This window comes from Harpegnathos saltator, unplaced genomic scaffold (assembly GCF_003227715.2).
Source record: "Harpegnathos saltator strain DR-91 unplaced genomic scaffold, Hsal_v8.6 scaffold689, whole genome shotgun sequence".
NCBI classification, from domain to species: Eukaryota; Metazoa; Arthropoda; class Insecta; order Hymenoptera; family Formicidae; genus Harpegnathos; species Harpegnathos saltator.
The window spans coordinates 1-27,429 of record NW_020230525.1 but is presented as its reverse complement, the minus strand read 5'-3'; the positions used below and the strand labels follow the sequence as shown (position 1 = coordinate 27,429).

At 34.7% G+C, this 27,429-nt stretch overlaps 1 protein-coding gene and 1 pseudogene across 1 annotated transcript; both read right to left on the bottom strand.

Annotated features, from left to right (window-relative positions):
- Positions 1 to 2,457: 2,457 nt before the first annotated feature.
- Positions 2,458 to 3,559, bottom strand: LOC112589995 (uncharacterized). Its single transcript, XM_025305290.1, has one exon. It carries the CDS (start codon positions 3,208 to 3,210, stop codon positions 2,506 to 2,508), a length of 705 nt encoding a protein of 234 aa, XP_025161075.1. The 5' UTR covers positions 3,211 to 3,559; the 3' UTR covers positions 2,458 to 2,505.
- A 22,305-nt stretch (positions 3,560 to 25,864) lies between these two features.
- LOC112589998 (MAPK regulated corepressor interacting protein 2-like) lies at positions 25,865 to 27,295 on the bottom strand (annotated as a pseudogene).
- Between the last annotated feature and the right edge of the window lie 134 nt (positions 27,296 to 27,429).

Genomic DNA, 27,429 nt, shown 5'->3' with positions numbered 1-27,429 from the left:
AACTTGATCCTGCAAAGTTATCCTGGGGGTTCGACATTTTTAAAACACTCTGTATATACATATGTATATCAAAATTCACTAACGTCGGTAACAGATGATAACGTTCCCTACTTTTTGACTATCAACCCTATCATTTCTTTTTCACTCACTCACTCATCCCCTTCCCTCTCTGCCTTTCACCTTCCCTTCCCTTTTTCTCACACTCTCCCTCACACTCTCCTCTCTCTCTCCCTCCCTCCCTTCCTCCTCCCTTCTCTTTCACACTCTCTCCCTCAAACTCTCCTTTTTCTCTAACCCTCCTTCGCCTACTCTCACCCGCTATCCTCAAACCTCTCCCCCTCCCACTCTCTCACCTTCTCTCTCCTTCTCTCTCCCTCCCTCTCTCTCTCTCTCACACTCTCTCCCTCACTCTCTCTCACACTCTCTCCCTCCCTCTCTCTCCCTCTCTCTCTCTCTCTGTCCCTCTCTGTCTCTTTTATTTACGCGCGCGCCATTCTAGCTGATTCATATAAAGTTTAGAATAAATATTATAAATCATAAAAATAATCCCTATAGTGAAATATAAATATAATATCCGACTCCAACATACGATGTATTAGGCGCATACAGTTTGAAATTTAGAGAGAGGGAAAGGGAGAGAGTGTGAAAAAGAGAATGAAAATAAAATGAAACGATATATAAGCAGCCGGATCATGTAAAATCTAACGTACTATTTTTTTTTAAACTGTTATTGAACTTATTTTAAATTTATAAATCTTCATAAAAATTTCACAGCTCAGCATTATACTACATGGGCTGAAAAGTCTTTGGCTTAACAATGAAAAAACGATTTTTTTTATGAAAAAAGTGTTTTATTCCTCGACATAATCTCCATTTAGAGTAATGCACTTAGTGTAACGGTCCGCTAACATTTCGATGCCGGTCTTATGGTGCTCGGTGTCAAGTCCCTCAAAATAGGCATTTGTTTCCAACTTGACCTCCTCATTCGAGTAAAATCTTTTATCAGCGAGCCACTGCTTTAGTCGGGGAAAAAGGAAATAGTCGCTGGGGGCCAGGTCTGGAGAATACGAGGGATGCGGGACCAATTCATAGCGCAATTTCTTTAATTTATCGGTCGTATCGCGAGCCGAGTGAGCTGGAGCATTATCTTGGTGAAACAAAATTTTTTTCTTTGCCAAATGTGGCCGTTTGACCTTGACCTCGTCGTCCAATCGATCCAGTAATGTACAGTAATATTCTTTATTGATAGTTTTACCATGTTCAAGATAATCAATGAATATTATGTTATGCGCATCCCAAAAAATATTGGCCAAAACCTTGCCGGCTGATTGTTGTGTCTTCGGGCTTCGGACTTCGGGCTTCGGACGGCTTTCACCAGGCAATAACCATTCCGCTGACTGCCGATAGGACTCCGGTGTGATGGATCCATGTTTCATCCATTGTGACAAATCGACACAAAAACTCCTTATTGCGGTTAAACAGGGCCAAATTTTGCTTTGAAAGTCGAACACGTTCCGCTTTTTGCTCAATTGTCAAAAAACGCGGCACCCAACGCGCGCAAAGCTTTTTCATGTGTAAATATTCATGAATGATATGACAACGCGTTCCTTTGAGATGCCTATGATGTTAGCTAGCTCACTCAATTTCATTTTGCGGTCATTCAACACGATTTCACTGATTTTCTGGATGTTTTCTGGAGTAACTGCCTCATTTGGCTTCCCTGAACATGGTGCATCATTTGTGCTCGTACGGTTACGACGAAACTCAGCAAACCAATATTTGATGGTTGAATTCGGTGGGGCAGATGTGCCGTAACATTTATCAAGCTATGCCTTTGCTTCAACAGTGTTTTTTCCCATCAGGAAGCAATGTTTAATCAAAACACGAAATTCACTTTCTTCCATAGTAAAGATAAATTCAGAGGTAACGTTACTTCGAAAGCTATAACTTGTACACGAGTCAACGAAATATCATGAAATTTTTACAGCATCTAAGTTAAGGTTGGTACTCTATAGGAAATATAAGGATTTTTAGTTTGTGGCGCCATCTATATATCAGGCCAAAGACTTTTCAGTCCATGTAGTATTATGTAAATACGAGGGTAGTTTGATAAGTCAGTGACTTTTTTAATAAAAGATATTTTTTTCGGCAAATAAGCGTTTTATTTCTCAACGTAGTCTCCTTTTAGCTCGATACATTTAGTCCACCGATTTTCCAATTTTTTTATTCCTTCCAAATAATAGGTTTTCTCAAGGCCCTCAAAATAGGCGTTTGTTTCAGTGATGACCTCTTCATTCGACCTAAATCTCTTACCGCCCAGCCATTTCTTCAGGTTTGGAAACAGGAAATAGTCGCAGGGGGCTAAATCTGGTGAATATGCTGCATGGGGTAGCAGTTCGTAGCCCAATTTATGGATTTTTGCCATGGTGACTACACACGTGTGCACCCATGCATTGTCCTGATGGAACAGCACTTTTTTCTTCGCCAAATGCGGTCGTTTTTGCTTCAAATCAATATCGAATCTGTCCAAAAGCTCTGAATAATATTCGCCGGTGATCGTTTTACCCTTTTCAAGGTAATTGATGTGAATGATACCGCGTGCATCCCAAATACTGTGGCCATGACCTTGTTGGCCGACAGACCCACTTTGGCCTTCATTGGTGCACGTTCACCCGAAGAAACCCACTGTCTTGATTGTTCCTTGGTCTCTGGTATGGTGTGATGGATCCATGTTTCGTCTACGGTAACGAAACAGCGCAAATACTCGTTCGGATTGCGGCTGAACATCGCCAAACACTCCTTTGAAATGGTCACACGGTTCCGCTTATGGTCGAGTGTGAGCAATCGCGGCACCCATCGCGCGGATAGCTTTTTCATGTCCAAATATTCATGTAAAATGTGATGTACCCGCTCAGTTGAGATGCCTACAGCCTCAGCCACTTCACGCACTTTCATTCTCCGATCGTCCAATATCATTCCATGGATTTTATCGACGATTTCTGGCGTGACGACCTCTTTTGGGCGACCTGAACGTTCGGCGTCACTTGTGCTGGTACGACCACAACGGAACTCAGTAAACCACTTCTTAACCATTGAAATTGATGGTGCAGAGTCCCCATAGTATTTATCAAGCTTTGCCTTGGTTTCGGTGATGGTTTTTTTACGCAAAAAATAATGCTTAATCAGCACACGAAATTCACTTTTTTCCATTTTCGTTAAAATTCACGAGGTTGTCTGCTTTCAATGGCTGTCAAACACTAACTAAATGACGCAGCTTGCCCAAACTTGTACAGTAGTCTATTAATAGATGGCAGTTGACGGGAGCAGTGGTGCATTTAAAGTTACTGCGCGGAAAATTCAAAAAGTCACTGACTTATCAAACTGCCCTCGTATATATACACATATATGTACCAAAATTCACTAACGTCGATAACAGATGATAACGTTCCCTACTTTTTGACGATCGCTTCTACGTTATCGACACTTTGCAAGTTCGTTGACGACTCCAGGATCCCCTTAAGGGGATCCTGGAGCGGCGACCGAACGCGATTGCGTCCTCATCTGAGCGGAACTAATAATGTCGATAATACCGACACTTACAGTTCCGTTATCGACATTTATCGATATGTACATAAAGACACGTTCCGATGTATATTGCGAAAATATATATTGGGTGCGTTCACACACTCAACAGTTGCGCAACTGTTGAATAATTCGTCAACGTTATTGGTCTGAGTGTAAGAAACAGTAAGGACCAATAGTCACTAACCGCTCACTGAGCGGTTTTCTCCACTGAATGCACCCATTATGAAAACATATAGTATACATAATATATATTATAGATCTTCAATATTCGCAATGAATATCGAAATATAGTCTATATATAAAATAATCATTTAGAACACACATAAAAATCGCAGTGAAAAGTAGAAAGCCTTTTACATTGTATTCTATGTGTTGAGACATGATATCTTGAAGTTTTAGTGTTTTATCGTCCTGTACAAGTATATAAACGCTTTAACAGCACATAGATATCTATTTTTGTCGCATACATATTTAGAATATAATTCTATAATATGGTTCACACTGTTTTCGCTGTGTTTCTTTCGGTGCATGTATTCTCAGAGGAATTTGTATGTATTCAACATGCAAATAATATATTTACAAAAGTTATTTTATGTAAACTATACGTATAATTTATACGTATTCGTTCTTCGGTACGATTCGTTTTTCGGATCGATATAAGTAAGAGGCTAATAAAAAGTATATCATGCAAACTCTTAGCCGTATTACATAATCATTTATATATTTGTATAATTTAATATGATATATATAAATTTACAAATATTAATAAAATATATCACGACAATATTATATAAAAGAGAATATAGAATAGGCTTTTTCATCGCCCATTCCCGTGAGAACGCAACCAATATATTTTTTTTCGTCTCCCCGACTTTTGTAAACATTGCATCAAGGCATCTTTTCTCTCAAAGATATTTATTCGAGGTTTTTTTTAAGAATAATTTTTTCTCGCCTTGGAAAAGGCAACAGTTTATTGCCTTCTATAATTTTGTAAAAGTGTTGTCTCATGCATAATACATCCTTGGAGTATTTTTCATCGCAAGGATTTCCGCCTAATGTTATAGTTGTAGCGAAAGCTGCAGCATAAATTCCACAAGACGTGAAATCCGGTTGTGTATCAACATTTTCAAAAATGATGTTACTTTCGCTTATTTGCGGATAACGGCGATGAATATAATTTTTCTCTTTAGCTACCAACTTATCGTACATACAGTTAGGTAAACTGTCGTACACGCAAAGTTTGGTGCTATCGAGGAAAATGTATCGCCAATGATCACTGCAATTACCTTCAATGATCTGTAAGCTCTTATTGCTCTGACTAGCTACGATTATATGAGGTAATTCTAAATATAATACACTTTATGTTTCAAATGCAGAAATTTCTCTTACGACGCGTAAAAATCGATCCAATGATTCGTCGTTTAACTTGCTGCATCTAAGCAAGACATTTTCTTTCACGAAAGAAATAGGAGCAATCATGTCACCCAGAATTTTTTTATGTCTCACCACATCATCTGTTGTTAAATCTCATTTGTCACTTGAGTAACTAACAATGACACAATCGTCATCTTGCTCCAAATCTAGAGAAGCAGTAGTTTGCAAAACATTTGATTTTAATCGTTTGCTCTTTTGGATGCTTTCTCTGTCTATATCTCGTCGGTTAGTTTTTCGACTAATAAATTTTTTGCATGCTTGTTCTTTAGCTTCCATTATATATCTTGAATCTCTAATTGGCATATGCCTATTATGGCGGTTGTCCAAGATTTTCGGAACCATGCATTCATTATAGAAGCGTGTCAAATAGGGCAGCATTTTATTCTTCCAACAAGCAACGTCTTTGTTAATACGTAACGTTTTAAAACCTTTTGGCGTCCATATAACAAAAATGCAGTAATCTCGCTGCGTTATATTCAATGTCCTTGAACCTGATAAAAATATCGGTGATTCCGATTCATTTCATCAGAATTTTTTCTATCAAAAATGCCTCTCAATTGAGGCAATGTCTTTATAGCCTCGTCTGCTGTTAAATGCTCAGCTGACAAAGGACATTTAATTTCGACGAGACCATCTTTTTCAATGAGTCCGTCAGGAGAAGCACCTAAGCATGGATTTTCATCATCAATGAATAATCCGCAAATTTTTACTTCTTTATTCAGCTTTGCGCTCAATTCTTTCCTTGCATTCTCTTTGTTTTCACGACCATATTTCATGGCTACGGTGTCGATAAACGGAGGAAACAAAATATTTTTTACAGTCCCTGCGCAAGACGTTGTTGGTCTCATGCGGCACACGGTTCCAAAATTGGATGCCGTCAACATTTTGCGTCTCAATGAATGCCATAATTCGGATTCATTTTGACCTCTCATATTGCATTCAACTTTCTCTCTGCCTCTACTATTTTTGAATAACTTTTCCAAATGATTTTTTCGAAATTGCTCATATACTTCAAATGGAAGATCTGGTTTTTGCGATTGCGGGCCGTAATAACGATCTGCTCCCGACACGCGTTTTAATTTTTTATCTTCCATCTACTAGTCGAGATTCTCTGTTTTTCACAACTTTTATCTGTCATCCTTTTTCCAATTTCTCGACAACGGGAGGGACACTTTTGTACATGTCTTTATGCACTTGCGTTAGAACTTGTTGCGTATATCTTGCGTATATACTGCTCCTGCAATTCTGACATTGTAAGAGCCTCGTTCATCAAAATGAATGCGCTTTCCACCGATGTCTTCGCAGATTATCGAATTGAACGATTCTGCACGATTATTTGTTACATTGCATAACAAGCTATCGGAATGAGCGCTTATAAATCTGAAAGCATCTTCTATTTTCGCTTACAGACCGTGCAACTTTAAAAATGGTACATCATTTTTCTCCATTTCGTCGCGGTCATCTCGGCATATACGACCGCGTTCTTTACATCGTTTATGCTCACCATAAATATGGCTAGGAATATTTAAAATATCTTTTTGTAATTCCATAACCTTGTAATAATGAAGTCGCCCTTCTTCATTTCGTATAGCGACTGTTTTTCTCAATTCTCTTCGCATATTTACAATGTTGTTTTCTACAACATTTCGTATTTGCACAAAGCCACGTTTTCTTTGCATTTTCGGATGAGTCGTTTGTGATACGATTCTCAGCTTCCTGTACAGATTACGAAGCAGGTGATTTATGCATTCCACTTCCTTTACCATCACCTTTTGCTCGCGATATAGATTATTATTTATATTTGTTAGCTGATTATTCGTGTTATCATGCGTAATGTCGTAACGCTTTCGTTACGTTTTTTTCGAGCTGCTTACATGTTGCGGCACGCACGAAGTCAGCGCGCAACACCGATTTTTCACTGTTTCCCAAATGCATATACGTATATATCATTGTGTCAGTGACATCATTACGCGACACATTGTACCACTGGAGCAGTAGTATATATCACCGAATATACCAATTCGCACAATATGCATTTGTGTAGAGACAGTGGAGAATCGCTGTCATGAGTTCGTTTCGTAAGTGTCACTAACACTCTTATCTAACAGTTGTAGCAGCAATAAATATTTACTTCACACCTTATCGGTGGGAAAGTTGTAGCTATGGCTAAGAGAGATGCTTTACCATTAAAATGACACTAAACACGACACAAATCGCATATTTTTTAACTAACTACATATTCAATATTAGTATTATATATTTATTCAATAATTGCCCGATTTCTGTCGTGTTTGATGTTATTTTAATGATAAAACATCTCATTAAGCCATTGCAATTATTTTAAAACAGGTAAAATGCGAAATGTAAAAGTTGTAATTTTCATGTTAGAAAATATTTAAATGCCTGAGTTCCTTACTACGGACAGATTCCCGACGTTGCAGAAGCGAGAGCGAGAACGAGTAAAAAGGAAGCGAGATGACACTTCCTCGAAAAGTGCCGAAGCTCGCGGCGATCTGTTTACGTATCGCTTTCCATAGTGACATCTCGCTTGCTCTTTACTCGTTCTCGCTCTTGCTTTCGCGATATCGGGAACCTCTCCGTAGCAGTGAACTCACGACTTTAAATACCTTCACGAAAATTATAATTTTTATGTTTCGCGTTTTATTCGTTTAAAAATTATTGCAATGGCTTCATAAGATGTTTTACCATTAAAAAGACACCAAACATGACACAAATAGGACAATTTATAAATAAATATATAATACAAATGTAAATATATAATACAAACATCTATTTAATTAAAAATTATGTCATTTCAATCTATTTGCGTATTAATGAAATGTGATGGAGTTTCGCAAAAGAGACTTTCAAATGTTTGATGTCATAATTCTCTAGCAAATACGTAATAAGTTTTAGAGCTGGCAGACGAATATCTGGCGGCGGCGACGGTGTACGGACCCATCATCCGGCGGGTTGGGGTTCTCGATTTCCGTAAGTCGTAGTTGCGAATTTTCTAAAGGGAACGACCACCATTCCCTCACACCGGCGGAGAAGTTATTATGGTCCTGCATTGACTCAGATAAAAAAAGTTCCCGCACCAGCTAGATATATTCCTGCTCCTGATACCGCCGCTAGATATCCGTTCTTTTGCATATTTTTTTCTTTTAAGAAAACTGTCAGACAGTGATGCGAATTTGGTGACGGACTTGTACGAGAATTTCCCTCGCTATGCACGCACATACAGTCGGATCGGTCTATCGGTGTGAGCCACGCGATCGGCAATCGTCGGCGCGCCGAGCGAGAGAGAATATCATTCCCTCCTTCTCGCTCTCGTTCTCGCTCAGCGAGCGAACCTAATTCTTTCTTGCCTATAATCTGAATCGCGGGCGCGACTGTCTCTCTCTCCTCTCCTCTGTATGACAATACTGAAAAGTTTTCTCTACTCGGCGCGCCGAAATTATTATGCATAATACTTTATTATTAATATTATTATTTATAATATTTATTATTTGTAATTTTATTTGTAATTGTATAATAATGCTACAAATAATACAAATTTTTACAAATAAAATTTGTGTCATTTGTAATATTTCTAATAGTATTAATAATATTCGGCGCCAAGAAAATGAAAAATATTTTATTAATTATTTTGCGGAAGCGGACAGGTTTACAGTTTTAACTGTTGAATTGTTTAATAATATTTTAAGAATAATTTTAAGTTGTACAAGGATGTAATATGAAATATAAAAGAATATTGTAACAGAATCAAGAAATACGAAATGAAACCTCCTTGCTTTTATTTCAATATCCTCTAAGTTAACAAATATTCTTCAACCATACAAACATTATATTTTTATTGAGTATTGCACTGAACAACTATGACTTTGTTCTGAGAGTTTTTTCATTTAGAGCGATGAAACAGATATATTTTATGCATTTTTTTTCACGTAGATAGAAAATTTCACGGTTATAATTGTTTCTTGAGATTATTTTATACTGTATGAAGAATATTTGTTAATTTAGAGAGTATTGTAATAAACGCAAGGTGGTTTCATTTCGTACTTCTTGATTCTTTTACAACTTCAAATGTCTTTTACAACAATCCTTGTACAACTTAAAATTATTCTTAAAATATTAAACAATTCAATAGTCAAACCTGTAACCTGCCCGCCTCCGCAACATAATTAATAACAATATTTCATTTTCTTGACGTCGAATATTATTAATACTATTGGAAATAATATTACAAATGATACAAATTTTTACAAATTTTATTTGTAAAAATTTGTATTATTTGTAGCATTATTATACAATTACAAATAAAAATTACAAATAATAAATATTACAAATAATAATATTAATAATAAAGTATTATACATAATAATTTCGGGCGCCCGAGTAGAGAAAACTTTTCAGTATTGTCACAGAGAAGAGAGGAGAGAGACAGTCGCACCCGCGATTCAGGTTATAGGCGAGAAAGAATTAGGCTCGCTCGCTGAGCGAGAACGAGAGCGAGAAGGAGAGAATGATATTCTCTCTCGCTCGGCGCCCGACGATTGCCGATCGCGTCCGCGTGGCTCACACCGAAAGACCGAGCCGGCTGTGTGTGCGTGCATGGCGAGAGAAATTCTCGTGCAAGCTCGTCACCGAATTCGCATCACTACTGGAGATAATAAATTAATAAGTTGAATGCTGAATTAATCAAAATGCTTATATGTCAATAATATATATGTGTATTCATATATTCTATTATCACTTATTATTATCATGTACACAACATTCTTCATATAATATTCGCAACTTTTTTATTGTACTAATATTCAGATTGTTACATCACACAGATTGTGCAAACATACATATACACACACACACGCACACATACGAAAAAAAACAGGTTCTTTTCATTCCAAGTTTTACTTTTTATTTATTTAATGTTTTGGTTTCCGAAAAGATTAAAACAAATAAAATGTATGGTTGATAACCGCATATATGAATTCACATGGTGAAACCATGTTAAAACTGTTCATCTTCTTTTTGTTTTCTTGCGCGAGCACAAGTTTATGTTATTCTTATTCACCCTGCTTATCTGGCGGTGACTCTTATATTTTTTTTTCTAATGACACGAATAATGAGTATTCGAATTATGGATTAAGATAGCGGCACGAGGCAAGCCTACGCACTTCCACGCTAATTAACGAATGCTCATTATTCTTACCCTTATAAACTACTAATCCATGGAAAACAGAATACGTGCAATGTAATGCTTTGCAACTGATGTCGATATCTCTACTGGTTGCAGAGATATAAATGAAAAATGTGACGGATAATTTTTAGCGCTAAAACGAGCATCATGTGTGACTAGTGTCTCTCTGTACCATCTACGATAACAATCGCAGACAACTGACGGCGCGTACCGCATTCATCTTATTTCAGATTTTCTTTAGCTAAGATAATTAATAAATCCGCTGACATGTAAGTCTCATCATGTTATTGTTATGTGAGATTAGAGGGCGATAAATACCAGTGTGAATTCATTATTGCTGTCTCCTCTATTTGAATCTTGGGCAATGTAACAGAATTAGCATACTTAGCTGCTCATATGTTAGACTTATTGAAGGAACAATATTTCTTTTCTACATCAAAACTTTGCAGAATCTTTTGTAGAATCTCATTGTAGTAATCTTATTTGTAGTTGTATTGTGATAATATATTTTCTCTCATAATAAATTACAATAACAGTGTACAAATGAAAGAGAGAGAGTGTAATTATTATGACTTATATTACTGCAGGTATTACTATATATATTATATACAGATGTTCTGAAGTAAGTTTATTTGTGGCTGTATATCAATTTACAAAATAGGCAATCAATCCTTGCAAATATTATTTTTCCTTGTGCACTGTCATTTTAATGTTAGGAGAGGAAAATATATTACCATACAAATACAAATGAGATTCTGCAAATAAGTTTTGGTACAATAAAGAAATGTTGCTTTTTCAATAACATATTAGTAGTTAAAGTAAAATGCCGATACCCGGATATATACCTAAACTTGGAAATTCTTATTATTTTGATTTTTAAACATGAATATTNAAATTTTAAAAATTAAAAACGTTCAATGGAAACATTTATTTAGATGTTACAACAAACATTTATTAAACGTTTAAAATAAATTTTATAAACGCTAAAAAAGTTTTTTTCAATTAAAAAAGGGAACTTATTTCATTATTTTAACGTTTAAAAAATGATTTTTAAATGTTTTCAAATATTTAAAAGAATATTTTAAAAACATTTTTTTAATATTTTCGTGCTGATTGGGAAGTAAGGAAGAGAAGAACTGTGCTCGTGGTTCAAGCACTGAGTTCTGGGAAAAAGGAAGGAATGGTGCTCGTGTTCAAGCACAACACTCTTAAGTAAAGAAAAGAGGAACGGTGGAACGTGGCTCATGGGAATTTTAAAGCACAGCGTCTGGAAAAAGAATGAAGATGAATAAGAGGGAAGAGAGGTAAAGAAATCTGTACACACATATATATATATATTATGAAATTATTCTATATTGTTAAGTTTAAAAATTCATACACTAAATTTAATGTAGTTAATAGCTGGCTCAATTATTTATTCAAGTAAAAGAAATGTTTCTCTATAATATCATTATGAGGAAAAGAGGCTCGTTCGACCTTTAATGATTTGGATTTTACGTCTTAACAAACGTCTTAGCATTTGCAGACGGAGTCCCAAGAACAATAATCTTTAATACCGACCTTTTGATTCCAGGCTCAAGATCCCTTGGCAGTCGGCTAACAAGAGGCTCAGCGAAGATTGTCTGTTGGCTAATTGGAGGCTAACAAGAGACTGCTTAGAGACTGACGAGGACTGCCTAGCGCGCGAAGAGCCGAGCCCTTTTTATACCAAGCCCGACACTATGGATATCAATTGAGCATCTTTTCCTAATTCACCCTTCATTATTTATTGTTAAAAGATATAAACAATGTTATTATTAGTAATTAGATTTAACTTAATCATAATGTAGCGTCTTGGTAATTCAGTTGTCTCGTTGTTGGCTGATTTATTAATAAAATTATGTTTACTAAGAAATGGAAATGTTTTTGATTTCTTTGGTATAATATAAGATTTGGAAACTTAAAAAGATTATTTCATTCGGGCGTAGTAATCGTTAAAGTTAAATAATACGAATAGATCCTCTTACAATTCTAAAGCGCATATACATTAGGATAGGCGGTTTGACAATAATATTTGAGGAATTATTTGCGAAATATGATGGCAATTATTTAATATCATTTAAAAAGAAGAAAAATAGAAGAAAGAAAGGAAATTATTTTCCTCTTCGAGTCTTTGTTTTCACGTCTTTTGTTTAGTTCGCAGTACGTGGGACAGCTATCACTCGATGATATCTATAACATAAACACATTCCAATATGTGCGCGGCTGTGCCCGAACGAAATCGTTCTTAGTCCCCGAGACAAATGAATTTATAAGCTAGCTCTAAATTTATTTCTTAAATTTTCTTATTCTCTCTTTTCCTATTTTATATATTTACTATGTCGATGTCTGCTTCAGTCCTATGTTAATGTTAATTTTATTTCAAAATATGCTATTTATGATTATTTTTGTGTTATTTAGTTGTTTGATAATCTATCGCTTATTAAACGAAGCAAGAAGGTAGAAGGAAGAGAGAGAAAGAAGAAGATAGGTGATGATTCAGTAAATAGTTTCGAGTATTAATGATATTATATTATAATTAATGATAAAAGACGGCAGAGGTACCTGTTGATTGCAGAGGTGTTTGTAGGCGGCGTTGCAGTTGGATTAGTCGATGATAGGTAAGGATTTGATTGGGTAGGAAAAGGTATGGTGAGTTTTGGTGAGAAGATAGGGAATTTTAATATGGTGGGATGTTACAGGATCCTGGAGCGGCGACCGAACTCCAGTGGGATTGCGCCCTCATCTGAGCGGAACTAATAATGTCGGTAATACCAACACTTACAGTTTCGTTATCGACATTTATCGATATGTACATATAGACACGTTTCCACGTATATTGCGAAAATATACATTGGGTGCGTTCACAACACTCAACAGTTGCGCAACTGTTGAGTAATTCGTCAACGTTAATGGTCTGAGTGTAAGGAACAGTAAGGACTAATAGTCACTAACCGCTCACTGAGCGGTTTTCTTCACTGAATGCACCCATTATGAAAACATATAGTATACATAATATATATTATAGATCTTCAATATTCGCAATGCATATCGAAATATAGTCTATACATAAAGTAATCATTTAGAACACACATAAAAATCGCAGTGAAAAGTAGAAAGCCTTTTACATTGTATTCTATGTGTTGAGACATGATATCTTGAAGTTTTAGTGTTTTATCGTCCTGTACAAGTATACAAATGATTTAACAGCACATAGATATCTATTTTTGTCGCACACATATTTAGAATACAATTCCATAATATGGTTCACACTGTTTTCGCTGTGTTTCTTTCGGTGCATGTATTCTCAGAGGAATTTGTATGTATTCAACATGCAAATAATATATTTACAAAAGTTGTTTTATGTAAACTATACGTAACTATATAATCATTTATATATTTGTATAATTTAATATGATACATATAAATTTACAAATATTAATAAAATATATCACGAGAATATTATATAAAAGAGAATATAGAATGGGCTCCTCTATCGCCCATTCCCGTGAGAACGCAACCAATATATTTTTTTTCGTCTCCCCGACTTTTGTAAACATTGCATCAAGACATCTTTTCTCTCGAAGATATTTATTCGAGGTTTTTTTTAAGAATAATTTTTTTTCGCCTTGAAAAAGGCAACAGTTTATTGCCTTCTATAATTTTGTAAAAGTGTTGTCTCATGCATAATACATCCTTGGAATATTTTTCATCGCAAGGATTTCCGCCTAATGTTATAGTTGTAGCGAAAGCTGCAGCATAAATTCCACAAGACGTGGAATCTGGTTGTGTATTAACATTTTCAAAAATGATGTTACTTTCGCTTATTTGCGGATAACGGCGAAGAATATAATTTTTCTCTTTAGCTACCAACTTATCGTACATACAGTTAGGTAAACTGTCGTACACGCGAAGTTTGGTGCCATCGAGGAAAATGCATCGCCAATGATCACTGCAATTACTTTCAATGATCTGTAAGCTCTTATTGTTCTGATTAGCTACGATTATATGAGGTAATTCTAAATATAGCACACTTTATGTTTCAAATGCAGAAATTTCTCTTACGACGCGTAAAAATCGATCCAACGATTCGTCGTTTAACTTGCTGCATCTAGGCAAGACATTTTCTTTCACGAAAGAAATAGGAGCGCAATCATGTTACCCAGAATTTTTTTATGTCTCACCACATCATCTGTTGTTAGATTTCGTTTGTCATTTGAGTAATTAACAATGACACAATCGTCATCTTGCTCCAAATCTAGAGAAGCAGTAGTTTGCAAAACATTTGATTTTAATCGTTTGCTCTTTTGGATGCTTTCTCTTTCTATATCTCGTCGGTTAGTTTTTCGACTAATAAGTTTTTTGCATGCTTGTTCTTTAGCTTCCATTATATATCTTGGATCTCTAATTGACATATGCCTATTATGGCGGTTGTCCAAGATTTTCGGAAGCATGCATTCATTATAGAAGCGTGTCAAATAGGGTAGCATTTTATTCTTCCAACAAGCAACGTCTTTGTTAATACGTAACGTTTTAAAACCTTTTGATGTCCATATAACAAAAATGCAGTAATCTAGCTGCGTTATATTCAATGCCCTTGAACCTGATAAAAATATCGGTGATTCCGATTCATTTCATTAGGATTTTTTCTATCAAAAATGCCTCTCAATTGAGGCAATGTCTTTATAGCCTCGTCTGCTGTTAAATGCTCAGCTGACAAAGGACATTTGATTTCGACGAGATCATCTTTTTCAATGAGTCCGTCAGGAGAATCTAAGCATGGATTTTCATCATCAATGAATAATCCGCAAATTTTTATTTTTTTATTCAGCTTTGCGCTCAATTCTTTCCTTGCGTTCTCTTCGTTTTCACGACCATATTTCATGGCTACGGTGTCGATAAACGGAGGAAACAAAATATTTTTTACAGCCCCTGCGCAAGACGTTGTTGGTCTCATGCGGCACACGGTTCCAAAATTGGATGCCGTCAACATTTCGCGTCTCAATGAATGCCATAATTCGAATTCATTTTGACCTTTCATATTGCATTCAACTTTCTCTCTGCCTCTACTATTTTCGAATAACTTTTCCAAATGATTTTTTCGAAATAGCTCGTATACTTCAAATGGAAGATCTGGTTTTTGCGATTGCGGGCCGTAATAACGATCTGCTCCCGACACGCGTTTTATTTTTTTTTATCTTCCATCTATTAGTCGAGATTCTCTGTTTTTCACAACTTTTATCTGTCATCCTTTTTCCAATTTCTGGACAATGGGAGGGACACTTTTGCACATGTCTTTATGCACTTGCGTTAGAACTTGTTGCGTATATACTGCTCCTGCAATTCTGACATTGTAAGAGCCTCGTTCATCAAAATGAATGCGCTTTCCACCGATGTTTTCGCAGATTATCGAATTGAACGATTCTGCACGATTATTTGTTACATTACATAACAAGCTATCGGAATGAGCGTTTATAAATCTGAAAGCATCTTCTATTTTCACTTACAGACCGTGCAACTTCAAAAATGGTACATAATTTTTCTCCATTTCGTCGCGGTCATCTGTGCATGTATGACCGCGTTCTTTACATCGTTTATGCTCACCATAAATATGACTAGGAATATTTAAAATATCTTTTGTAATTCCATAACCTTGTAATAATGAGGTCGCCCTTCTTTATTTCGTATAGCGTCTGCTTTTCTCAATTCTCTTCGCATATTTACAATGTTGTTTTCTACAACATTTCGTATTTGCGCAAAGCCACGTTTTCTTTGCATTTTCGGCTGAGTCGTTTGTGATACGATTCTCAGCATCCTGTACAGATTACGAAGCAGGTAATTTATGCATTCCACTTCCTTTACTATCACCTTTTGCTCGCGATATGGATTATTATTTATATTTGTTAGCTGATTATTCGCGTTATCATGCGTAACATCGTAACGCTTTCGTCGGACGTTTTTTTCGAGCTGCTTATATGTGCGGCACGCACGAAGTCAGCGCGCAACACCGATTTTTCACTGTTTCCCAAATGCATATACGTATATATCATTGTGTCAGTGACATCATTACGCGACACATTGTACCACTGGAGCAGTAGTATACAGGGTGCACGATTTATCTGAAGACATTGAAATATCTCGAGAACTATGCATTGGATAAAAAAAGTGGTTAATGAAAGTTGTTAGTCTCGAAGGGGGACATCCAATGATACCAAACTCGACCTCCCACCCCACCCCTTGGAGGTGGGGGTTGGGGGCAACTTTGAAATCTTAAACGGAAACCCCCATTTTTTATTGCAGATACGGATTCTACGCCACAAAATACGTAAATTTTGTCCGAAACTTTTTTTGATTCGTGATAGATGGCGCTGTAATCTCAAAAAATTATATTTTCCGCAATTCTCCAGAAATGATCATTGGATTGAGAAATAAAAAATATCTGTTCAATATTTTTAAAGAACATACATAAAGAACATTTTTAAAGAACATTTTAAAGAACGCCGGATTTCATTCTGTGGGATTACCTAAAAGATAAGGTTTATCAACAAGTGCCAACAACTCATGAAAACATGGTAGAACGCATAAGAAACGCTTGCGCTGAAACTCCCGCAAATATGCTCCTATCCTGTGTACAGTCATTTGAAAAAAGGATCAATAAGTGTATTGAAGTTGAAGGTAAAAATTTCGAACACTTACTCTAATTAATTGAACAGTGAAAGGCAAGAGGATTCACATTAAAAAGCACCCCGATCTGTGAGACGTAAGGGGACTCATATTAAAAAAGCATCCGAAGGGAACATAAAACTACTACGTCCTCGTCGTTGTTCCTGTGTAACGCTAAAAGTAGTTTTTCGGAAAAATTCAACGCTATCTATCATGAATGAAAAAAATTGTTTCAATAAAAATTTCACGTACAATCTAATTCTGCAATGAAAAATGTGGGTCCTCATTTGAGATTTGAACGTTATCACCCACCCTACCCCGAGAGGATAGGGGGGAATAACTTTTATTATGTTCTTTAAAAATATTGAACAGGTATTTTTTATTTCTCAATCCAATGATCATTTCTGGAGAATTGCGGAAAATATAATTTTTTGCGATTACAGCGTCATCTATCACGAATCAAAAAAAAAGTTTCGGACAAAATTTACGTATTTTGTGGCGTAGAATCCGTATCTGCAATAAAAAATGGGGATTTCTATTTAAGATTTCAAAGTTGCCCCCAACCCTCACCCCCAGGGGGTGGGGTGGGAGGTCGAGTTTGGTATCATTGGATGTCCCCCTTCGAGACTAACAACTTTCATTAACCACTTTTTTTATCCAATGCATAGTTCTCGAGATATTTCAATGTCTTCAGATAAATCGTGCACCCTGTATATCACCGAATATACCAACTCGCACAATATGCATTTGTGTAGAGACAGTGGAGAATCGTTGTCATGAGTTCGTTTTGTAAGTGTCACTAACACTCTTATCTAACAGTTGTAGCAGTAATAAACATTTACTTCACACCTTATCGGTGGGAAAGTTGTAGCTATGGCTAAGAGAGATGTTTTACCATTAAAATGACACTAAACACGACACAAATCGCATATTTTTTAACTGACTACATATTCAATATTAGTATTATATATTTATTCAATAATTGCCCGATTTCTGTCGTGTTTGGTGTTATTTTAATGATAAAACATCTCATTAAGCCATTACAATTATTTTAAAACAGGTAAAATGCGAAACGTAAAAGTTGTAATTTTCATGTTAAAAAATATTTAAATGCCTGAGTTCCTCACTACAGACAGATTCCCGACGTTGCAGAAGCGAGAGCGAGAACGAGTAAAGAGGAAGCGAGATGACACTTCCTCGAAAAGTGCCGAAGCTCGCGGCGATCTGTTTACGTATCGCTTTTCATAGTGACATCTCGCTTGCTCTTTACTCGTTCTCACTCTCGCTTTCGCGATATCGGGAATCTCTCCGTAGCAGTGAACTCACGACTTTAAATATCTTCATGAAAATTACAACTTTTATGTTTCGCGTTTTATTCGTTTAAAAATTATTGCAATGGCTTCATGAGATGTTTTACCATTAAAAAGACACCAAACACGACACAAATAGGACAATTTATAAATAAATATATAATACAAATGTAAATATATAATACAAACATCTATTTAATTAAAAATTATGTCATTTCAATCTATTTGCGTATTAATGAAATGCGATGGAGTTTCGCAAAAGAGACTTTCAAATGTTTGATGTCATAATTCTCTAGCAAATATTGGGTGAGTGCAAAAGTTCGTGCGGAGTTTCAATAGATGGAGTTATAAGCGTCGTAAAGTGTTGTCATTAATACTTCCATCTACATATTATATAACGTTGGAAAGGTGACGTCTTCAGCTGTTATTAAAAAAAAAATCATTTGTTTTCATACAAACTGCTTCGAGAAATATCACTTTAAAAATGAGTATCGATAAGGTGCATTTACGGTATGTTATGCTTTACGAGTTTCGGAAGGGAATAAACGTTGCCGCAGCCGTAAAAAACATTCAGGATGTTTGTCAGGATGAAGCACCAGCTAAACGAACTGTGGAAAAATGGTTTGCTAAATTTCGGCGCGGAGAATTTAACCTTGAAGACGAGCCACGCTCTGGTCGACCTTCTGACATTGATGACGATGTTTTGCGTACTTTAGTGCTCAATAATCCGCGAATTTCAACAGAAGAAGTTGCTACAGCACTAAACGTTGACCGATCAACCGCTTTTCGGCGTTTAAAAAAGATGGGATTCGATTTGAAGCTCGATATATGGGTGCCCCATTTGCTGACCGAGAAGAACAAAATCAAGCGAATTTCTGCAGCCGTTTCTTTACTCGGGCGGCTCAATAACGAGTCGTTTTTGGATCGACTAGTGACGGGCGATGAGAAATGGATCCTCTACAACAATGTTCAGCGCAAACGGACATGGAAACAATCAGGTGAGCATGGTGACGCAATGCCAAAGGCCAGTTTGCACCCGATGAAGGTGATGCTCTCTGTTTGGTGGGATTGCAAGGGCATAATCTATTTCGAGCTTCTCCCCGCTGGCGAAACGATTGATTCGGACAAGTACTGTCGCCAATTAACCAATCTGAATCGAGAAATAAAAGAGAAACGTCCAATTTTGTCAAATCGCAAGGGAATCGTCTTTCATCATGACAACGCCAGACCACACGTTTCGAAAAAGACGCTGCGCAAACTGAAGAGCCTGAAATGGGATGTCTTAACGCATCCACCGTATTCTCCTGATATCGCACCATCTGACTATCACTTGTTCCGGTCATTGCAAAATTATTTAAATGGAAAAAATTTTGACTCTTTGGAGGCCTTAAAAAACGGCGTCTCTTCGTTCTTCGAATCTAAACCGTGCAGTTTTTATGATCGGGGCATCCGTATGCTGCCAGAACGTTGGGAAAAGATTATAGAAAACGATGGAGAATATATCATTGATTGAATAAAGATTTTTGTTTGCCTAATCACTGTGTGACTTTTACTCACAAACTCCGCACGAACTTTTGCACTCACCCAATACATAATAAGTTTTAGAGCTGGCAGACGAATATCTGGCGGCGGCGACAGTGTACGAATCCATCACCCAGCGGGTTGGGGTTCTCGATTTCCGTAAGTCGCAGTTGCGAATTTTCTAAAGGGAACGACCACCATTCCCTCGCACCGGCGGAGAAGTTATTATGGTCCTGCATTGACTCAGATAAAAAAAGTTCCCGCACCGGCTGGATATATTCCTGTCCCTAATACTGCTGTCAGATATTCGTTCTTTTGCACATTTTTTTTTTTTTAAGAAAACTGTCAGACAATGATGCGAATTTGGTGACGGGCTTGTACGAGAATTTCCCTCGCTATGCACGCATATACAGCCGGCTCGGTCTATCGGTGTGAACTACGCGATCGGCAATCGTCGGTGCGCCGAGTGAGAGAGAATATCATTCCCTCCTTCTCGCTCTCGTTCTCGCTCAGCGAGCGAACATAATTCTTTCTCGCCTATAATCTGAATCGCGAGCGCGACTGTCTCTCTCTCCTCTCCTCTCTATGACAATACTGAAAAGTTTTCTGTACTCGGCGCGCCGAATTATTATGCATAATACTTTATTATTAATATTGTTATTTGTAATATTTATTATTTGTAATTTTATTTGTAATTGTATAATAATGCTACAAATAATACAAATTTTTTAAAATAAAATTTGTATCATTTGTAATATTTCTAATAGTATTAATAATATTCGGCGCCAAGAAAATGAAAAATATTTTATTAATTATTTTGCGGAAGCGGGCAGGTTTACAGTTTTAACTGTTGAATTGTTTAATAATATTTTAAGAATAATTTTAAGTTGTACAAGGATGTAATGTGAAATATAAAAGAATATTGTAACAGAATCAAGAAATACGAAATGAAACCACCTTGCTTTTATTTCAATATCCTCTAAGTTAACAAATATTCTCCAAACATACAAACATTATATTTTTATTGAGTAGTGCACTGAACAACTATGACATTGTTCTGAGAGTTTTTTCATTTAGAGCGATGAAACAGATATATTTTATGCATTTTTTTTCACGCAGATAGAAAATTTCACGGTTATAATTGTTTTTTGAGATTATTTTATACTGTATGAAGAATATTTGTTAATTTAGAGGGTATTGTAATAAAAGCAAGGTGGTTTCATTTCATACTTCTTGATTCTTTTACAACTTCAAATGTTCTTTTACAACAATCCTTGTACAACTTAAAATTATTCTTAAAATATTAAACAATTCAATAGTCAAACCTGTAAACCTGCCCGCCTCCGCAACATAATTAATAACATATATTTCATTTTCTTGACGTCGAATATTATTAATACTATTGGAAATAATATTACAAATGGTACAAATTTTTACAAATTTTATTTGTAAAAATTTGTATTATTTGTAGCATTATTATACAATTACAAATAAAATTACAAATAATAAATATTACAAATAATAATATTAATAATAAAGTATTATACATAATAATTTCGGCGCGCCGAGTAGAGAAAACTTTCAGTATTGTCATAGAGAAGAGAGGAGAGAGAGGAGAGTCGCACCCGCGATTCAAGCGATATAGGCGAGAAAGAATTAGGCTCGCTCGCTGAGCGGGAACGAGAGCGAGAAGGAGAGAATGATATTCTTTCTCGCTCGGCGCGCCGACGATTGCCGATCGCGTCCGTGTGGCTCACACCGAAAGACCGAGCCGGCTGTGTGTGCGTGCATGGCGAGAAAAATTTTCGTGCAAGCTAGTCACTAAATTCGCATCACTACTGTGAGATAATAAATTAATAAGTTGAATACTGAATTAATCAAAATGTTTATATGTCAATAATATATATGTGTATTTCATATATTCTATTATCACTTATTATTATCATGTACACAACATTCTTCATATAATATTCGCAACTTTTTTACTGTACTAATATTCAGATTGTTACATCACACAGATTGTGCAACATACATATACACACACACACACACACATACTGAAAAAAACAGGTTCTTTTCATTCCAAGTTTTACTTTTTATTTATTTATATGTTTTGGTTTCCGAAAAGATTAAAACAAATAAAATGGTTTGATAACCGCATATATGAATTCACATGTGAAACCATGTTAAAACTGTTCATCTTCTTTTTGTTTTCTTGCGTGAGCACAAGTTTATGTTTGTTCTTATTCACCCTGCTTATTTGGCGGTGACTCTTAAATTTTTTTTTTAATGACACGAATAATGAGTATTCAAATTATAGATTTGGGATAGCGGCACGAGGCAAGGCCTACGTACTTCCACGCTAATTAACGAATGCTCATTATTCTTACCCTTATAAACTACTAATCCATGGAAAACAGAATACGTGCAATGTAATGCTTTGCTACTGATGTCGATATCTCTACTGGTTGCAGAGATATAAGTGAAAAATGTGACGGATAATTTTTCAGCGCTAAAACGAGCATCATGTGTGACTGGTGTCTCTCTGTACCATCTACGATAACAATCGCAGACAACTGACGGCGCGTACCGCATCATCTTATTTCAGATTTTCTTTAGCTAAGATAATTAATAAATCCGCTGACATGTAAGTCTCATCATGTTATTGTTAGGCGAGATTAGAGGGCGATAAATACCAGTGTGAATTCATTATTGCTGTCTCCTCTATTTGAATCTTGGGCAATGTAACAGAATTAGCCATACTTAGTTGCTCATATGTTAGACTTATTGAAGGAACAATATTTCTTTTCCATATCAAAATTTTGCATAATCTTTTCTAGAATCTCATTGTAGTAATCTTATTTTGTTTGTTATAATCTTATTTGTAGTTGTATTGTGATAATATATTTTCTCTCATAATAAATTACAATAACAGTGTACAAAATGAAAGAGAGAGAGTGCGTGTAATTATTATGACTTATATTACTGCAGGTATTACTATATATATTATATACAGATGTTTCTGAAGTAAGTTTATTTGTGGCTGTATATCAATTTACAAAATAGGCAATCAATCTTTGTAAAGAATTATATTTTTCACCTTGTGCACTGTCATTTTAATGTGCTAAGAGAGGAAATATATTACCGTACAAATACAAATGAGATTCTACAAATAAGTTTTGGTACAATAAAGAAATGTTGCTTTTTTAATAACATATTAGTAGTTAAAGTAAAAGTGCCGATACCCGGATATATACCTAAACTTGGAAATTCTTATTATTTTGATTTTTAAACATGAATATTTAAATTTTCGATCATAATTAATATATATACATACATTTAATATATATATATATATGTATTCTATGTTGAAAATTTAAATATTTGCATTAGAACAAAATAATGAGAATGTGCAAGTTTAACGTCTTATGACATATGTATATATATATATAAATTATAAATTAAATTAACTCTATATATATATTAATTATATATATATATATATATATATGTGTAGTTAATTTAATTTAAACGTAATTTTATTGAAGACACCACATGTGAGGTTGTGATTGGTACGACATACGTGCGACATACGACAATGTCTTCCGACTGATTGCAAACGCAGCTTGATGAGCGTGCAATCGAGGAAACCAAGATACGAGAGAGTTTCAACCACTAATCTTTTTATTAGCTACACTGATTAAAAAATCCTTTTGCATAATGAAAGTACTTATAATAACGAAGTCTGGAAAGCAGAGTTTTATGTAAAATTCGACAAAAAATTTAACAACTACAGTTTCATTGTCATAATATTACTCTACGCATGAAAGAGACAAGGATAGTACGATTGTGTCTGCCTGCAGCTCCATCGATTACAATTATGCGGAACTAATCTTCTATTCTGTTTTACCCCAAAATGTAGGAAAAATATTCCGCACACACACACATCCAAACTATTTTTTCATAAACACTATTCTTTTTACACTGATCTCTGAGCTCATTTCTATTACTTTAGTATTATTCTTTCATATCATGGCTAGTACGGAAGCAAAAGCTTTTGCATGGATAAACTGCAGAACTTTTATAATTAATAAGTAAAGTTACGAGCTGATGCAGAATATGATAACGAAAACTGTAATTTTTTAATTTTTCATTAAATTTTACATAAAACTCTGCTTTCCGCACTTCGTTATTATAAGTACTTTCGCTGTACAAAAGAATTTTTCAATCTGTATAGCTAATAAAAAGAAGTGTTTAAGAAAATTGAGTCAATTTGTCGGTAAAACAGACGACTCCAGGATCCCCTTAAGTATATATTTATAGACAAATATGTAAAAGAAAAATATAAAATATATAAAAGAAAAAAAATATGGAGTCTAAATAAGATGTTAATAATAATGGCAGGTTAAGCTCGGGAAAATAACTTGGATATAAGCTGAAAAATACAAATAAGCAAGAAATATTAAAACTAGAAAACCGAAACATTCAGACATCGGACTTATGCTTCAAGTATATGCCAGAAATGTAACAAAACATCATATTTTATATTCTGTATTTTTTCTTGTATGTGTATCCGCGCATACTGTTTACAGTAAAATTGTTAAGGTTAATTGCTCTTTTTGTCATATAAGTCAAAAGTGAGAAAACAAACGCAAATCAACATTCTCTCTCACTTATAAACTGCCAAATTCCGACTTCACTTGCTGTTATAGTGAAAGTATGCAAATGCTTGATCTAGGTATGTATGTCGTTGGTTTTTTCACATAAAAAAGTCAGATTAGGTTTGAAGTTTTTTTGGGGGAGGGACCACGCCCCTCCCCCGCTTATATGTACTATTCAAAATTTTTAATGTACATTGTATCAGAAAACTAAACTCTATCTAAGAAACCTTTTTCAATAATTTTTTAATAAACAATGAGCAATGATTAATGTTTATTTTTCTAAAATTATATTTATTGCACGGTGTTAAAGACTTACAATACTATGGATTTGTCGCACGCAGGTATACTTATTTCCTCAAAATTATTTTATTCATAACTCTTTTATAAAAAGTGACATCTAAAATTGCAGATTATTCTGAAACATATCCTTAATAACATATGTAAAGATCAGAGAAATCGGAGCTAATACCAGTATTCTATATATTTATCAATATATTTTCTATGAAATACTTTATTTTTTAGATATTTTTATCATTACTGAACTTTTAGAACATACTATACATCACATTACTTCATTATATTTACTCAATGATAAATTTATGTTTCACAAGAACATCATCAGACATCAAATATGAAGTGAGGAAGAATATCACATACATGTATAAAGAAATATTTATTAATGATGTAATTCAGCCACATTTAGCCAAATTTCATTGTACTACATTTCAACTACTGTTGCAAATTGTTTTCTGTTACATACATGGACATGGATCATAACGGTTTTAAATGATCGACGAAGGTTCACATATATGTTATCTAATGTATAATAGTTTGACGAAAATATATAACACAACGGCGGTAGAAACAATTTAACCAGCCATGATATAACAATTTAATTGATGATACTCTGTAACGCGAATTGCATTTGACTACAATTCCGCGAGCAACAGTATATTAATTTTCTTAAATGTTATCAGTCTACGTTTTTATGCTAAATCTTCGCTTACATAAGAGTAGTATTCGGATATAATTTGTAATACGTAAGACTATCATGCATTCATGCGATCATTGTAGCGATATGTACAACATTCTATAATTAAAATTTAACCTCACAGAGGATTCATACCATGGTGGAAAGAGAAATTGGGCAATTTTCGTTTAGCTCTACTTAGTTCGTATGGTATATTTTAGCTTGCACCTTCTAACTTTGGTGTAACTGTAAAACTTAATCGAAACTCAATATTTTCTAATAATGATGGCCTTGCAATTATATATATTTTATATTATTCCTTATTGTCTACTGAAAGTTCTGCGATCTTGCTCCAGTGTTACGAAGCTCACTGTACAAGAGTGTCAAAACACTCTATGATATTAAAATTGAGCAATTCCTAACAATAGAGCAACAATAAAGAAATATCTATATTTGATAAAAAGATCGTTAACAAATGTATATAAATGATTCAAAATTATTTTCGGGTAACAATGTGTTTGACTACTCTAGCACACGCGTGCACGTTTGAAGCTGTCACGTATGTTCGAATTTTATATTACTGCCTAGTGACTTTGTGACGTTATTTATGCGTGTAATTTCAATGACCTTTCTTAATAATTTGATAGAAGTCGATATATATATATCGAGTTCACTCTTGAACGTTATATTCGACATTATAATAACTTTCAGACCTGATCAGGTTTAAATTACACTCCGAAAGTGACACTGGTTATTTTGTATGTCACAGCTGCTGTTGTATACTATCTAGCACTGCACCTTCAGGAAGAAACACTTGTTACTATTTGAGTGTCTCAGAGTGACTTTGTGATATTATTGAATAGTCGTTTACCCCACCAAGATTCTAAATCAAATGGTTTAAAATCTGCAACAATATATTTTTATTAGTGATACTGGCATGGATACAGTACAACCTTAATTAAAATAAGTATGATAAGCAACTATCACACAATTGTGTTTATATTATTGTACACAATTATAAAATATGTAAACAGCATGTATTTATGTACAAAACACACACATGCGCTCATATACAGCACACATGCATGCACACATACACACATTCATATACATACTATTTTGGAAATAATTTCATGAGTAATTTGAAGAATATTAATAACATTTTTTAGTAAAACTTAACTATAAGTAGTGATATGATTTACCTTGAAGACTATCATTTGGCTCACCATCGTAATATACTATTGAATTAGGATCTGTAGTAAACAAAATATTTAAACAAAATATAAGTTCACAATATTTTTCTTTGGTATATTCAGTTTTATATTTTGATGAAATCTTAAAAAATAAGCAGTATATATTATACACACATATATATATACATATATATATATATAGATTATATAAGTCATAAATTAATTTTAATTTGTTTTATCACTACTTACTGCAAAGTTGTGTACATTCTGTGCCATCACAACATTCATTTGTTTGTCGTATGGTTGACTTGATTCCATGCTGTTGAGAATAAATTAAATTGATAAAAAATATATAAATAATAGACATATGTTTATAATATAAAATGTATAACTTTACATACATGTAGTGTTTCCATAGGTACGCAACTTGCAATTTATGCTACATTATACTAGATATTCATATGCATTTTGTGTTTTACCTACATTCATAAACAAATTTTATAAGTTCCTCATGCTGTGGTGTGATAACTTCTTGCATCTGATGCCTTTGCGAAGTGAGTTTTTGACTTCCCATTCATGTGAAAAACAGGTTTTGGTATGTGACTGAACAACATAGAACAAACTGGCCTCAACATAGATGTATAGTGAGGCAAATCATTTTTTCGCAATGTTATACACGTGTCGTCTTACGCAACACATGATAGAGTATTAAGAATTAGAAATATTAAAGTCATTTATCATAAATAATGTAAAGCAAAACTGGTTTAGTATGTCTTTTCATTATTATTCACAATAAATCTTGCTGGAAAATTTTAATAACATGCGATTCGTATATATGGTGTATGCCTGAATAGTACTCGGCCTTAGTTTT